This window comes from Corvus moneduloides, chromosome 17 (genome assembly GCF_009650955.1).
Source record: "Corvus moneduloides isolate bCorMon1 chromosome 17, bCorMon1.pri, whole genome shotgun sequence".
Classification (NCBI taxonomy): domain Eukaryota; kingdom Metazoa; phylum Chordata; class Aves; order Passeriformes; family Corvidae; genus Corvus; species Corvus moneduloides.
The window spans coordinates 1,956,580-1,971,638 of record NC_045492.1 but is presented as its reverse complement, the minus strand read 5'-3'; the positions used below and the strand labels follow the sequence as shown (position 1 = coordinate 1,971,638).

The 15,059-nt window shown below is 54.4% G+C and overlaps 2 protein-coding genes across 2 annotated transcripts in view; both read right to left on the bottom strand.

Moving 5' to 3' along the window:
* Nucleotides 1-362: 362 nt before the first annotated feature.
* LOC116452686 (centrosome-associated protein CEP250-like) overlaps nucleotides 363-15,059 on the bottom strand; it is a 15,735-nt gene continuing 1,038 nt past the window's right edge. The window contains exons 2-18 of the mRNA XM_032127341.1: nucleotides 14,492-14,772; nucleotides 13,134-13,293; nucleotides 12,253-12,556; nucleotides 11,502-11,656; nucleotides 10,293-10,559; nucleotides 9,660-9,788; nucleotides 9,156-9,269; nucleotides 8,072-8,244; nucleotides 6,646-6,773; nucleotides 6,286-6,455; nucleotides 5,371-5,550; nucleotides 4,627-4,761; nucleotides 4,207-4,350; nucleotides 3,470-3,750; nucleotides 2,112-2,271; nucleotides 1,240-1,534; nucleotides 363-634 (exon numbers count right to left, since the gene is read on the bottom strand). Of these exons, the coding sequence (XP_031983232.1) occupies nucleotides 363-634; nucleotides 1,240-1,534; nucleotides 2,112-2,271; nucleotides 3,470-3,750; nucleotides 4,207-4,350; nucleotides 4,627-4,761; nucleotides 5,371-5,550; nucleotides 6,286-6,455; nucleotides 6,646-6,773; nucleotides 8,072-8,244; nucleotides 9,156-9,269; nucleotides 9,660-9,788; nucleotides 10,293-10,559; nucleotides 11,502-11,656; nucleotides 12,253-12,556; nucleotides 13,134-13,293; nucleotides 14,492-14,772 (3,348 nt within the window). The remainder of the gene's footprint in view (nucleotides 635-1,239; nucleotides 1,535-2,111; nucleotides 2,272-3,469; nucleotides 3,751-4,206; nucleotides 4,351-4,626; nucleotides 4,762-5,370; nucleotides 5,551-6,285; nucleotides 6,456-6,645; nucleotides 6,774-8,071; nucleotides 8,245-9,155; nucleotides 9,270-9,659; nucleotides 9,789-10,292; nucleotides 10,560-11,501; nucleotides 11,657-12,252; nucleotides 12,557-13,133; nucleotides 13,294-14,491; nucleotides 14,773-15,059) is intronic.
* LOC116452684 (centrosome-associated protein CEP250-like) overlaps nucleotides 14,660-15,059 on the bottom strand; it is a 6,019-nt gene continuing 5,619 nt past the window's right edge. Inside the window, exon 8 of the mRNA XM_032127339.1 lies at nucleotides 14,660-14,772. The gene's annotated coding sequence lies outside the window, so the exon portion shown is untranslated. The remainder of the gene's footprint in view (nucleotides 14,773-15,059) is intronic.

The following is a 15,059-nucleotide window of genomic DNA, read 5'->3' as shown; positions in this document are numbered from 1 at the left end:
ACATCAGTCTGTCATTCTCTGCTGCCACTCAGGACGAGTTCTCCCCTTGTAGGCACACTTCCTTATCGGCATCAGCACTTTGCTTTTCTCTCTTTTCTCCCCACTGGCTGCTCTCTGATGGCCAAGGCCAAACACCTTTCTATTAACAGCAAACTTGGCCTTCTCACCCCTCGTTCCAGGTCCAGGTATTTGAAATCTGAACGTGGGTTTGGACACGAGGAATTGCCCAACCCATGCAATGTCCATAGAGCCAGTGTGGACATTGAGAACTACAGCTTGTAGGGCACAAAACTCCAGCATGGAGGAAAACCAGCAGCCTCAGCACTAACTGGCTTTGACATGACTACAACATCTTTTCCTCCTTATTCAGAAGAATGCAATTTGACAAGTTCAACTGCAAAGAGGTGCTCCTTAGAACTATTAACACAAGGGCCAAACATAGCTAGGAAATGGCCCTTCATGGCATCTGCCCTTCTCACCAGCACATCCTTCCTTTCCTTCTCCAGGCTCTCCAGTTTCCTCTGCAGAGATGCCACCTCCTGATGAAGAGTCACAGCCTCTTCCTTCAGGGCAATGGCCTCTTTCTCCAGGGCAGTTTCTTGAGAGGTCTTCTGGTGTTCTGCCCTCCACATCGCTGCAGCAGGAAGGAGAAGGAGAATGAGAACAGCAAAGCAAAGGCAAACTGATGTGCATCCTGCAGGGACAACAGCACTGTCTTCGCGGCCTGCCTGTGTTTGCAGGCCCTAAGGCCACAAGGGCTTCCAAAGCTGACAGAAATGAAGGAGAAAAAAGCAGGAATCAAAGGGGTAAGGTTCAGAGGAACAGGAAAGTGTCTTTGCTCTTGGGCTTGTGCAGAGTGAGCAATCCAAGAGAGACAAAGGAGCGGGGATGCCTGTGCAGCCCTGCTCCAGAGAGGCCAATAGCCTGGAGGCTCTGGCAGGGCCTGGAGTTGGGGGGAATCGAGCTGAGGCATCCAGCTACAGCTCCTCAGCACAGACACAGCACCTGAAAGGCACCACCTGTGCACGGGATCAGCCATAGCACAGCCAGATGGCACTGCCAGCCACGGCATCTTTCTCGAGAAAACGCTTTCACTGGCACTGGATGGATAAATCTCCTGCTGGTTGTTCTTCCCCTCTGCCATCTCTGGGCACTTTTGCTCTGCATGGGATCAGAGATCCCTGCTGGCGAGACAGGATGGGGCAGTGGGTGCGAGAGGAGAAGCTCTACCTTGCTCACTTTCCTCCAACTCCTGCTGCAGCTCCTGGTTGCAGGCTCTGAGATTGTCCCACTGAGCCTGTGTCTTCCTCAGCTCCAGCTCTGAGGTGTTAAACTTTATGGCCAATGAAAGTGCTTTGTCATCAGAGCTCTGGAGCTTCCCACGCAGCTCAGACACCTCAGCCTCCAGCACCTGCACAGAGTCCCTCAAGCTCCGTTCTCCTGCTCGGGACTCCTCCAGCTCCTGCAGCAGCTGCTTCTCTCGAGTTGCCTGGGTAGCCTCCATCTCCAGCACTGCATCCTGCAGGGCCCACATCTGGAAGATAGATGCACAGAGCCTCAGGGACAGTGCTGCTCCTGAGGCAGCAGAGCAGGCAGTAGAGCAAGCAACAAAGGAGAAATGACTTCAGGCAAAACCACGCCCAAAACAGAAGGCACAGAGCCAAGGATTCCAATGGAAACAAATGTCCTGAAAACAGGGAAAGGGAGCCAATGGGCATCCTTAAGGCTGCAGCTCTGAACACCGGCTGAACTGGCTGCAGTGGAAGTGCCCTCCCCAGCCTGCCATAGCCACGTCTGTGTGCCCACATTGCTCGGTGCCCAGCACAGGAACCAACTCCATCTGGGACAACACTGCTAACAGAGGGATGGAGAAGCTCCAGAGGAGTCTGCTGCTGCTTCTCCTCCCACATTTCCTGCTGGGACCCGGGAGAGAACAGGGGGAAAACATCGGCAGCAGACACCAGATCCAGCCTTGGCCTGTGGGTGCAGCAGCACCCCGGGGCAGAACACGGCAGCAGTGGATGCTGCTGGGAGGGGAAAGCAGTTGGGGCCTCCAAGCCAAAAATGATGATGTGTGTCCCCGGAGAAGAGGAGGCCAGGGCACAGATTACCTGGATGTTGAGCGCCAGCAGTTGTCCTGTGCGGTTTGAACAGAGCTGCTCGGCCTCGTGAAGAGCAGAACGAAACTGAGACACCTGATTGTTCAGTGCCTGGTTCTTTTCTTCCAGTGTTCTGAGGCACAGGTTCTTTTCCTCCAGAGACAGAACCAGCCTAAAAGGGAAGCATGCAACTCATTACTACACGGTATCACATTTTAGGAACTCTTAGGACTTGCACCACCTCGGGGAAAACTGCTCTGTCTGATGAGGTTTGTCTAAACAACGTGGCTGTTTGTTCGTTCCCCCTGCAGTCACAGCCCAGCATGTGCCCACTCTGCTTTTATTCATGAAAGAATGGGGAGTTCCTGCCTACATGTCCTACCTTCTTCTTGAGATGGGAATGTGAATGCAGACCTAACAAAGTCTTGCAATGAAGAGATTAGGGGAGAGGAAGAGTTTTCTTCTGACTACCCAGGCTCCAAGGGGGAAAGGTTTGGTCAACATGGAAGAGACATTTCCTTGCCCCATCTTGTATGTCCAGGTAGGAGGAGCAGCACCCTACAGCCAGCGGATCTCGGGGAAGATCCCTAAGATTTACCAGCACCCATCCTACTTCCAGCTGGAGAAACAAAGGCCGATAGCAGAAGTGGCAACAGAGCCTTGGAGCACAACCTGATGGAAGATGCAGCAACCTGCAGGCAAGCAAGAGTGCCCTGCCTTTTCTTTGTCTTCTTCTTGGAAGAAGAATCCTGCGGCACTGAAGACCGGCAGGACTTGGTCAGCTGGAGGAGCCCCGCCAACCTTGGTCTTGTTTCTTGCATTCTTTGCACAGTCAGTATTGCCTGTGACTCTGGAGGGTGGCAGGGACCCTGCTTGAGCCCCTCCAGGCACCTGGGGGCATTTTCTGAGGAGCGATGCAACAGAGACATTCTTGGTTCTTGGGTGCCTTTGAGGGGAATCTGGCCTAGGTCAGCAATCAGGGCCTTGAGATGGTTCTGCCAAGCAAAGGCATCAGGCTGCCAGGCTGATCCAGATGCCAAAGGCTTCAAGTTACAGGACCCAAGGCGGAGCTGCTGGATGTGTCCAGCTCCTTACACTGCAGCTTGGGCAGTGTTAGCACACCCACCTCACAACAGAACACACCCCCAGAGGGAAAGAGCTACTCCAAAAGCCTTTGTCTTCAGAAAAACTCTAACTGAAGGCTTGAAAGAAAAGAGAATGAAACACAACATCCAGACAACGAGACGCATCTGCACGGAGAGTTCAGAACTCTGCCACGTAGGAGATGCTGCCAGAGCCCCTGGCAGGTGCAAAGATGGCAAAGAGGGAATCCATTCCCACAAGGCAGAGTCCCACAGGCTTTCATTTACCTGGCTTTTTCCTTCTCCAGGGCGTCCAAGGAAGCCCGAAATCCTGAATTTTGGCGTGCCACTTCTTCCCATTGACTCCCTTCCAGCTCCAAGTTCTTCAGGTGCACTTGCAGCTCCTTGTTCTGATGTTCTGCCTCCTCCAGCATCTTCTGGAGGTGCTCAACCTCCAACAGCTTCTGCCTTGACTGCTCCTGGGCCCAGCTCACATCTTGCTGGGCTCTCTGAACAATCGTTGCCTGGGACTCTCTGGAGGCTGCCAGCTGAGATGTCAACTCTCCCACCTCCAGTCAAACAGAACAAAGCAGTCAGAGGCTACAGCCACAGCCTGTCACTGCCAGCCACAGCAGAGGCTGTGAGAAAAGGCACAGGCCAACTTTCCATTTCTCCCTGTCCTCAGAGCACCAGATTCACAATGCATACACACAACTTGTTTCAATCTCTACGTGGCCCACCAAGGGCACCTGAAAAAGCACCTCCCACACCAAGGCTAGCAAGAAGAGGCCAGCAGGAATCCATGCTGATGGTTGCTGGCCAACAGCCCAGAGGACTAGCCCAGCTGTCCAGGGCAGCAGCTGAGATTCAGCAGAGCACTGAGGGTCCTGCAGAGCAGCTGCCAAGGAGCCCAGAGCACGAGGCAGCCCCAGGGACCACCCCAGCAGCTGCTGCTCTGCCATGGAAAAGCAAGAAGGGCACAGACCCCCTGCTGGATGCTGCAGTGCCACTGCTGTTTCACTCACCTGCTTTTGTAGAGCCTCCCTCTGCTCAAGGAGGACATTCATTTCCTCTTTGATGCCTCGTAGTCCTTCCTCGTGCCTCTTCTGCGCTGCCTGGATTTCCCTCCGAGCTTCCTGCAGCTCAGCTTGCAGCTTTGCCTCGATGGTCTGGCAACAAAATGCAGAGCAACTTCCTGGGACCTGCCCTCAGGCTCAGCTTTTCCCACTTGCTGTCTCAAAATCCCATTCCTTCAGCGACTTCTTTTGGCTTCTCTACCCAGCTCTGCTTCCATTGCAAGCCTTCCTTCCCGGGCCTGAGCTCTGGAGCTTGCCAGGCTCTGTGCTGCCAGGGCCTGAAGCAGCCCTTGCCTCCTCACTCCCAGCACCTGCCTTTTGTGCCCCTGCCACTGCCCTGCACTCTGTTCCCTGCCTGCTCAGACTTACCTGCCCCTTCTCTTGCTGCTTTTTCACCTCCTGCCTGAGCTGCTGCACCTGCTGGCAGGCTCGGCTTAGCTGTCCCCGAGTTTGGAGCAGTGTCTCTGATAAAGAATTCTTCTCCTTCTGCTTTTCCAGCAGGACCTGCACAGAAGGAAAGAGCAGAGGGCTTGACACTTGCCCTGCAAACTCTGTGTGCCAAGAGGCAAAGACTGATGGGCTCACGCGCTCTCAGAGCACTCGGCTGCTGCTCCCCTGGGCCACTGTCTGCCCTGGGGGGGACACAGCTTCCCAGGAAGTGACTTAGAACACAGCCCAGGAGACATCTCTGGGTTGCTGTTCAGAAATACTCCAGGCGAGTCTTTAAAAAGATTTTTCTCTTGTCAGCGTTCCTGCTGCGCCCTCCCTGTGCCCACAAAAGAAAAGTCCTACAAACTCCGTTTGGCTATGGACACCGACCAGTGCACACCAAAAGAGGACCCGTAAGAGAACAGTGCAGATCCTCCGAGGTAAGTCTTGGAAAAACAGAGCACAAGAGCAGCACAAAAATCCCAACGGAAAGCTGATGTTTCTGCCTGGCTTCCTAGGAGAGGGCTCATTCCTGGGCCCAAAGATAGCCCTGTTCACCTTTCACCTCCCCAAATTCAATGTAGAAGACATGGAGGGCATGCTCCACACAGCCCCATAGCCTGCCATCTCCCACAGCTCCAGCCTTGCAAAAAATCACACCAATTCTCCTTGCACAATCATTACCTCTCGCTTGGCATTTTCAAATCTAGTTCGTTCCTCTTCTCTTTGAGCCTGCAGGGTGGCAACTTTCTGCCTCATCTCAAACAGCACCTTCTCGTGCTCCTGCTCTCTCTCTGCCTTCTCTTTTCCCCATTGCTGCAGCGTCTCCTGCATCTCTGCATGGTGCCTTTCCCGCTCACTTGCCTGAGGAAGGGAGGAAAAATCTTCAAGTTGCAGTCCCCAGGCAAGCTCCTCGCTGAGAAACGTGAAGCTTCATGCCTCCCACAAACCCCAACCTGAAAAGACAACAGCACTGGCTCTCTGCTCTCCAGAAACCGTGTCCTGTCAGGGAATTTAAAAGGAGGCTCAGCAGGTGCAAGAATCACAGAACCATGGAATCATTTCTGTTGGGAAAGACCTGCACCAGCATTGAGTCCAACCATTCAGAAAAGGAGGTGTCACCTTCTGGCACCCTGATGCCCCAGTCACAAGGACTGAAGGACCGGGGCCTGTTCCATTTGCTTCCAGCCCAAAGCTAATCCCTCTGTCCACCGTGGGAGCACAGCAAGACAGGAACCGAGTTCCCACGCCTGCAGCCAGCAGCACTGTTGGCATCTGCTCCACGCTGGCATCTGCTCCGTGGCAGGTGGGACTCGGGGAAGATCCTGCCCTGGGCTGCCACGCTTTGGGTGGGCACTGCCCAAGCTGCTCTGGAACTCGTCTTACGCCCTCACGGAAGCCGTGGCTGCATTTAGTGGCCCAGCACCATCCTGGGGGTCTTCACGCGCCTCCGAGTCCGAGCCGCCGCCTCTCCTGCCCGGCCCAGCAGCGGGAGGCCTCTGGCAGAGGATTGCTGCCCTTTCACACCCTCAGGCTCTGCTGGTGCTAAACCAGCCCCCAGGGCCGGCTTGGACAATTCAGAAGCCTATTGTCACCTACCAGGTCTTGCAGGAGCTTGTTTATTTCCACCTGCTGAGCAGTTCCCTGAAGCCTGAGGCTTTCCTGACGCTGCTGCTCTGCCTGCAAGAGCTGTTGCGCTGTGTCTTCCTGCTCCTGCTTCCTGAGAGCTCTCTCTGCTTCCAGCTCACGTTGGAGGCACTGCACTTCTCCTGCAAACATGACCAACAGCAAGATTCAGAGTCTTTACTGCCTTTACTGACTCAGGCCCTTCCAGTGTCGGCGTAGGAGGGCCCTGCCTCCAGCCCCACCGCTCCTCAGAAGCCCTGCAGACAGAGGAGGCTTTACAGCAGCTTCTCTAGGCAGGGGCGGCACCACAAACAAAGCACACGAGGTTCTCACCTTGTAGCGCCTCCTTGGCCTGTGTGACTGTGAGCACTTGAGCCTCCAGATGGTTGCTGGTGATCTCCAGCTGAGATATCTGCTGCTGAGCAGCAAACAGGCTGGATTCCAGGCTCTCCTTCGCTGACCTACAGGTTGCAAATACGGAGAGACATGAGCTGCTCGCTCCTGACACTCCCAGGCAGTTATTCCAGGACAACGTGGCTCAAGGTCCCCAGGCCTGAGAATGCCAAATGGCTCGCATGGAAACTTGTACAGAGAAGGCCCATTTGTGCCATTTCAATAGCAAAGCAGGGCCCTCTGAGGGAGTGCCCAGGCCTTCCTTATGGCCTGGCACAGCACAGACAGCCCAGCCCAACGTGACCTCAACAGCCGAACCTTCAGCTGCTGTTCCTGACCTATGACCCTGGCTAGCTGTGCCCACACAGGCTGGGCCGACGAGCAAAAGCCCAGCCTCTGCTCACAGCCCTTCTCTCATCAGCACTTCCAAGCTGCTCTGCAGGGGGACAGAACAGACTCTCGTCCTGGCTCACCCCTGACTTGTTAACTCTCTTCATCATGGACATAAAGGTACATAATTTTCCAGACACCCTGTATTTAGGAGACTTCAAGAACTACTTTGCATGATACAGTAAAATCTCATGGTCGTGGCAGCACTTGTAAAAATTCAGAACACTATGTTGTCTGAACAACAACTACCTGAATGCAGAGACTGCAGTTTAAACTCCTGCATGGTCAAGGACTAGACTTGCCACCTTTATTTTAGTGTTGCCAGCTAAGCAGGCAGTAGCCCAAGTCTTGTCCTTCTTTGGAGAGTGAGAGGGACCATCCAAAGGGACCTTGGCAGGTTTGACAGGTGGGTGCCCATCAACCCTCAGCAAGAATCCCCAGGGGCTGTCAACAATTCCAAAGAGGTTTCCCTGCTGCTCTCTAACCAGCTCTAGGTCCTGCCTCACACTTCTCAAGAGTGTGCTTGGAAGCTGAAGGCCCTCAGCATTTTCAGCAGGAGCCTCTGGCTTCCCCCTGAATGGCAGCGTGCTACTGCCAACATCCCAAGGTCAGAGCCTGGAATTCTGAAGATGAAGCTTCAGTTCTGAAGATCAGGATTGTGTCAAGCTACTTAGGAAGGAAAGAGGGATGTTCAATGCCCAGAACAAGGAACTAAACCCAAGAGAAACTTGAGGTTTCACTCAACAGCTGCATGGTTTAACTACTACTCAATTCAGGGCCGGGTGGCTTGCTTTTGACTTCCCACACGAGTGTGCTGGGCGGCACAAACAGAAGCCCAAGGCTCATGACAGCTTTGCTGGCTTTAGATGTCAGAAAAATAACCTTCACATTGTGGCATATTTCTTTTTCTTGAGACTTCCATCTTCTGTCCATGCAAAGTAAAAGCATCTGGAAAGGGTCTCCTCCTTGCCTTTACCTGGTCTCTGCCAGCTGCTTGGAAAGGTCTTGTTGGCGACACTCCATGGCTGCCAGTCGGCCCTCAAGGGCAGCCTTCTCCTGGCCCAGCAGCTCCTTCTCTCTGCACACCTGGGCCAGTTCCTGGTGCAGCTGCTCCAGAGCCCTGCTCGACGACTCTTGCTCCTGGGAAACCTGGAAGCAGGACAAGGTACAGCTCAAGCCCTTCCTCAGGAGCCCTGTGCAGAGCCAGCCAGTGCCACCTCGCAGGCAGCCAGAGGACAGGGAGCTCCTGTGCTCTGGGCTCAAAGTTTCACAGCATCTGCCCTCTGCAGCTCCCATACCCTGGGCTGCCAAAAGCCTCTGGCACTGTTTCCTTGGAAGTGCTGTGTCAGGCCCTGCTGGCTTGCCTGGCACCAGATTGCTCCTTCCCGAAAAACAGCCCTGCCCCAAATTCTGTGTGCTCACCCAAAAATACTGCATCTTCCACAACTGCCAGTACACTTTACTCTAAGCACCAGCAGTGCAGCTGCTCTTCAGCCCTCGCTACAAAACTCTGCTCACTTCAGTCCATCACTCTGCTCACCCCCACGTGTTGCCTCCCCTTGCCTGGGCACGGGAGAAGCAGATCCCCATGCCCAGCTTTTGGCCTGGAGCTGATCTGAACAGCAAGCTCCTGCACAGCCAGCCCAGGGACAGGGAGCAAACTCTCCCTCTCCCAAACTTCAGAGCATTCCAAACGGGAGCAGGGCACAATGTGAGCAATGAAGCCCAGGGGGAGAATGAGCCTTCAAGCACTGCTGAGGCCTTGAAACTCCAACTCTTCTTTCCTGACACCACGGGCTTGTGGCTGCTGGGCTGGCTGGCAGCAGAGAGCCAGCTGCTCCCACCTCCTGCTGGCTCTGCAGCGGCTGCAGCCACAGCAGCTCCAGCATGGTGCCCTCTGTCTGCTCTGGAGCAGAGGAGATGCCAGCCCTGGGAGCAGCGCTCAGGGCTTGCCTGGCTTGGGGAAAACGGCTCAGCTCACAGCTGCTCCTCTGCTTTCTGAGGGACATGTGCTTTGCCAAGGGCTGTGTTCCTCCCACCAAGGAAGACGCTGTTCTCACCTGTCCAGAAGTCGACCTGCTGTGCTGGGCAGACTGGGGAGCATCCACTCTAATGGTACCCGAGAGATAAACTTTCCTAAAGATTCTCTGGACACTCCTCCCTGCAGGTTCCACCTGCACGTTGGATGGGAGAAAGGGTCACAGAAACCTGTCAGCAAACATGGGGCAAAAGGACCTCTGGACATCAAGGCGAGGAGATCTCTGCTCAGAGACCCTCAATTGCACCAGACAACACTGGGGGCAAAGAGCTCTCGCTGGGGGCTGTGCAGGAGAGGCCAGTGTGTGTCCGGGGACACGGGGCCAGGGAGGGAGGCAGCGGAGTGAAGGTGCCTTTGTGAAAGCCATGGGCTGCCACAACAGAGAGAACAAACAAAAGGGTGCGCCCACAGCAGGGACAGGGAGAGGCAAGGAAACAAGCAGAGGACTCCAGAGCACTGCCTGGGCACACGTGTCATGCTCCAGAGGAGCCTGAGGCTCTGCAGAGGCAGCGAAAGCCCACTTTACCTCAAAAGTTCTCCTGAGCTCACGCTTCTCTGGCTTGTCTTTTGCTGCTGCTGCAACCTGGTCCCGCACACATTCCACACCCTTCCTGGAGCGCTCTGACAGCCGCTTCCCTTCTGCTCCAACAGCCTGCTGGGTATTCAGAGAGGAGATGATTCCCTTATTTCAAACACCACAAGAGCTGTCCCTCAGATATCTCCATCTCAGCAAGCATCCTCAAAGCTCCAGCAGTGCAGCTGCTCTTCAGCCCTCGCTACAGAACTCTGCTCACTTCAGTCCATCACTCTGCTCACCTGCTCCATTCCTTTCCACACCAAATCCAACCCCCACCTGTTGCCTCCCCTTGCCTGGGCACGGGAGAAGCAATTCCCCACGCCCAGCTTTTGGCCTGGAGCTGATTTGAACAGCAGCTCCAGAGCTGCATCAGTCGTTCCAGGCATGCCAGCAAACAACCTGGCAGCCAATGGTCTCTGGCTGGAGCCAGGCAGACACACAAGGCTGCCTGCTGCAGCTCGGGCTGCTTTGCCCAAGCAGGCCTAGACTGACAGGGATCTAGAATCCCACCTCTTCATGGGAAACTTCATTGGAATCACTGAGAGACGTTGACGTGGGCTGAAGATCAATGCCAGTGCCTACCTGGGGATGACTCTTTCCCTTCAGGAAGGCCAAGCGTTTCTTCAGAGCCTCTTTGGCAATTTTACCCTTGGCCAGTGGAGCACACAGGACTTGAGTGTTCCCACTGCCTTCTTTCAAAGCAGCAGCCATATGCTCCAACTCTTCCTGTTTTCCTTCATTTTCAGTGTCCAATTGTTGTGTTGTTTCCTTTCTTGGAATTTCAGGTGTTTTCATTTCATTCTTCTTTTTCAGATCTCTCATCTGCTCCTCGTACAGTTCCCGTTCACGCTGCCAAAACAGGGAGGTCACTCATTCCCTCTCTGGGTTTGCTTTTCATACCAGATCGGGACTCCTGCCACAGGCAGGCAAAGGCTGCCCCTCTCTCTCTGCCTCTCGGGATGCCTCAGACCTTTGCTGGGGCCACCCTTGACGCTGAGTCTTTCCCAGCTCACTCAGCCCGTCCCAGCTCCCTTTCTGCCCTTCCCCGACCTCTTGCAGCTCCACTTGAGTGTTCCTTTGGGGAGCAGCTGCCAGAACTGCAGCCAGGATTCCAAGCCCATGCTAAGCAGGATTTAGGCAGTGCCTAAATGAGGATGTGCTCTCCATCAGGGAGAAAGGGAAGAGCAAACACCCCCAGCAATTCATTCCCTGCAGTTGGGCTGACAGGAGTGGTTTTTGAGCTCTCCTGTGTAGAGTTTCCATGGCACCATCCCCAAGAGCCCCACTGCCCTCTCTTGGAGCAGCAATGGCCACATCAGTCTGTCATTCTCTGCTGCCACTCAGGACGAGTTCTCCCCTTGCAGGCACACTTCCTTATCTGCATCAGCACTTTGCTTTTCTCTCTTTTCTCCCCACTGGCTGCTCTCTGATGGCCAAGGCCAAACACCTTTCTATTAACAGCAAACTTGGCCTTCTCACCCCTCGTTCCAGGTCCAGGTATTTGAAATCTGAACGTGGGTTTGGACACGAGGAATTGCCCAACCCATGCAATGTCCATAGAGCCAGTGTGGACATTGAGAACTACAGCTTGTAGGGCACAAAACTCCAGCATGGAGGAAAACCAGCAGCCTCAGCACTAACTGGCTTTGACATGACTACAACATCTTTTCCTCCTTATTCAGAAGAATGCAATTTGACAAGTTCAACTGCAAAGAGGTGCTCCTTAGAACTATTAACACAAGGGCCAAACATAGCTAGGAAATGGCCCTTCATGGCATCTGCCCTTCTCACCAGCACATCCTTCCTTTCCTTCTCCAGGCTCTCCAGTTTCCTCTGCAGAGATGCCACCTCCTGATGAAGAGTCACAGCCTCTTCCTTCAGGGCAATGGCCTCTTTCTCCAGGGCAGTTTCTTGAGAGGTCTTCTGGTGTTCTGCCCTCCACATCGCTGCAGCAGGAAGGAGAAGGAGAATGAGAACAGCAAAGCAAAGGCAAACTGATGTGCATCCTGCAGGGACAACAGCACTGTCTTCTCGGCCTGCCTGTGTTTGCAGGCCCTAAGGCCACAAGGGCTTCCAAAGCTGACAGAAATGAAGGAGAAAAAAGCAGGAATCAAAGGGGTAAGGTTCAGAGGAACAGGAAAGTGTCTTTGCTCTTGGGCTTGTGCAGAGTGAGCAATCCAAGAGAGACAAAGGAGCGGGGATGCCTGTGCAGCCCTGCTCCAGAGAGGCCAATAGCCTGGAGGCTCTGGCAGGGCCTGGAGTTGGGGGGAATCGAGCTGAGGCATCCAGCTACAGCTCCTCAGCACAGACACAGCACCTGAAAGGCACCACCTGTGCACGGGATCAGCCATAGCACAGCCAGATGGCACTGCCAGCCACGGCATCTTTCTCGAGAAAACGCTTTCACTGGCACTGGATGGATAAATCTCCTGCTGGTTGTTCTTCCCCTCTGCCATCTCTGGGCACTTTTTCTCTGCACAGGATCAGAGATCCCTGCTGGCGAGACAGGATGGGGCAGTGGGTGCGAGAGGAGAAGCTCTACCTTGCTCACTTTCCTCCAACTCCTGCTGCAGCTCCTGGTTGCAGGCTCTGAGATTGTCCCACTGAGCCTGTGTCTTCCTCAGCTCCAGCTCTGAGGTGTTAAACTTTATGGCCAATGAAAGTGCTTTGTCATCAGAGCTCTGGAGCTTCCTACGCAGCTCAGACACCTCAGCCTCCAGCACCTGCACAGAGTCCCTCAAGCTCTGTTCTCCTGCTCGGGACTCCTCCAGCTCCTGCAGCAGCTGCTTCTCTCGAGTTGCCTGGGTAGCCTCCATCTCCAGCACTGCATCCTGCAGGGCCCACATCTGGAAGATAGATGCACAGAGCCTCAGGGACAGGGCTGCTCCTGAGGCAGCAGAGCAGGCAGTAGAGCAAGCAACAAAGGAGAAATGACTTCAGGCAAAACCACGCCCAAAACAGAAGGCACAGAGCCAAGGATTCCAATGGAAACAAATGTCCTGAAAACAGGGAAAGGGAGCCAATGGGCATCCTTGAGGCTGCAGCTCTGCAACACCGGCTGAACTGGCTGCGGTGGAAGTGCCCTCCCCAGCCTGCCATAGCCACGTCTGTGTGCCCACATTGCTCGGTGCCCAGCACAGGCACCAACTCCATCTGGGACAACACTGCTAACAGAGGGATGGAGAAGCTCCAAAGGAGTCTGCTGCTGCTTCTCCTCCCACATTTCCTGCTGGGACCCGGGAGAGAACAGGGGAAAACATCGGCAGCAGACACCAGATCCAGCCTTGGCCTGTGGGTGCAGCAGCACCCCGGGGCAGAACATGGCAGCAGTGGATGCTGCTGGGAGGGGAAAGCAGTTGGGGCCTCCAAGCCAAAAATGATGATGTGTGTCCCCGGAGAAGAGGAGGCCAGGGCACAGATTACCTGGATGTTGAGCGCCAGCAGTTGTCCTGTGCGGTTTGAACAGAGCTGCTCGGCCTCGTGAAGAGCAGAACGAAACTGAGACACCTGATTGTTCAGTGCCTGGTTCTTTTCTTCCAGTGTTCTGAGGCACAGGTTCTTTTCCTCCAGAGACAGAACCAGCCTAAAAGGGAAGCATGCAACTCATTACTACACGGTATCACATTTTAGGAACTCTTAGGACTCGCACCACCTCGGGGAAAACTGCTCTGTCTGATGAGGTTTGTCTAAACAACGTGGCTGTTTGTTCGTTCCCCCTGCAGTCACAGCCCAGCATGTGCCCACTCTGCTTTTATTCATGAAAGAATGGGGAGTTCCTGCCTACATGTCCTACCTTCTTCTTGAGATGGGAATGTGAATGCAGACCTAACAAAGTCTTGCAATGAAGAGATTAGGGGAGAGGAAGAGTTTTCTTCTGACTACCCAGGCTCCAAGGGGGAAAGGTTTGGTCAACATGGAAGAGACATTTCCTTGCCCCATCTTGTATGTCCAGGTAGGAGGAGCAGCACCCTACAGCCAGCGGATCTCGGGGAAGATCCCTAAGATTTACCAGCACCCATCCTACTTCCAGCTGGAGAAACACAGGCCGATAGCAGAAGTGGCAACAGAGCCTTGGAGCACAACCTGATGGAAGATGCAGCAACCTGCAGGCAAGCAAGAGTGCCCTGCCTTTTCTTTGTCTTCTTCTTGGAAGAAGAATCCTGCGGCACTGAAGACCGGCAGGACTTGGTCAGCTGGAGGAGCCCCGCCAACCTTGGTCTTGTTTCTTGCATTCTTTGCACAGTCAGTATTGCCTGTGACTCTGGAGGGTGGCAGGGACCCTGCTTGAGCCCCTCCAGGCACCTGGGGGCATTTTCTGAGGAGCGATGCAACAGAGACATTCTTGGTTCTTGGGTGCCTTTGAGGGGAATCTGGCCTAGGTCAGCAATCAGGGCCTTGAGATGGTTCTGCCAAGCAAAGGCATCAGGCTGCCAGGCTGATCCAGATGCCAAAGGCTTCAAGTTACAGGACCCAAGGCGGAGCTGCTGGATGTGTCCAGCTCCTTACACTGCAGCTTGGGCAGTGTTAGCACACCCACCTCACAACAGAACACACCCCCAGAGGGAAAGAGCTACTCCAAAAGCCTTTGTCTTCAGAAAAACTCTAACTGAAGGCTTGAAAGAAAAGAGAATGAAACACAACATCCAGACAACGAGACGCATCTGCACGGAGAGTTCAGAACTCTGCCACGTAGGAGATGCTGCCAGAGCCCCTGGCAGGTGCAAAGATGGCAAAGAGGGAATCCATTCCCACAAGGCAGAGTCCCACAGGCTTTCATTTACCTGGCTTTTTCCTTCTCCAGGGCGTCCAAGGAAGCCCGAAATCCTGAATTTTGGCGTGCCACTTCTTCCCATTGACTCCCTTCCAGCTCCAAGTTCTTCAGGTGCACTTGCAGCTCCTTGTTTCTGATGTTCTGCCTCCTCCAGCATCTTCTGGAGGTGCTCACCTCCAACAGCTTCTGCCTTGACTGCTCCTGGGCCCAGCTCACATCTTGCTGGGCTCTCTGAACAATCGTTGCCTGGGACTCTCTGGAGGCTGCCAGCTGAGATGTCAACTCTCCCACCTCCAGTCAAACAGAAACAAAGCAGTCAGAGGCTACAGCCACAGCCTGTCACTGCCAGCCACAGCAGAGGCTGTGAGAAAGGCACAGGCCAACTTTCCATTTCTCCCTGTCCTCAGAGCACCAGATTCACAATGCATACACACAACTTGTTTCAATCTCTACGTGGCCCACCAAGGGCACCTGAAAAAGCACCTCCCACACCAAGGCTAGCAAGAAGAGGCCAGCAGGAATCCATGCTGATGGTTGCTGGCCAACAGCCCAGAGGACTAGCCCAGCTGTCCAGGGCA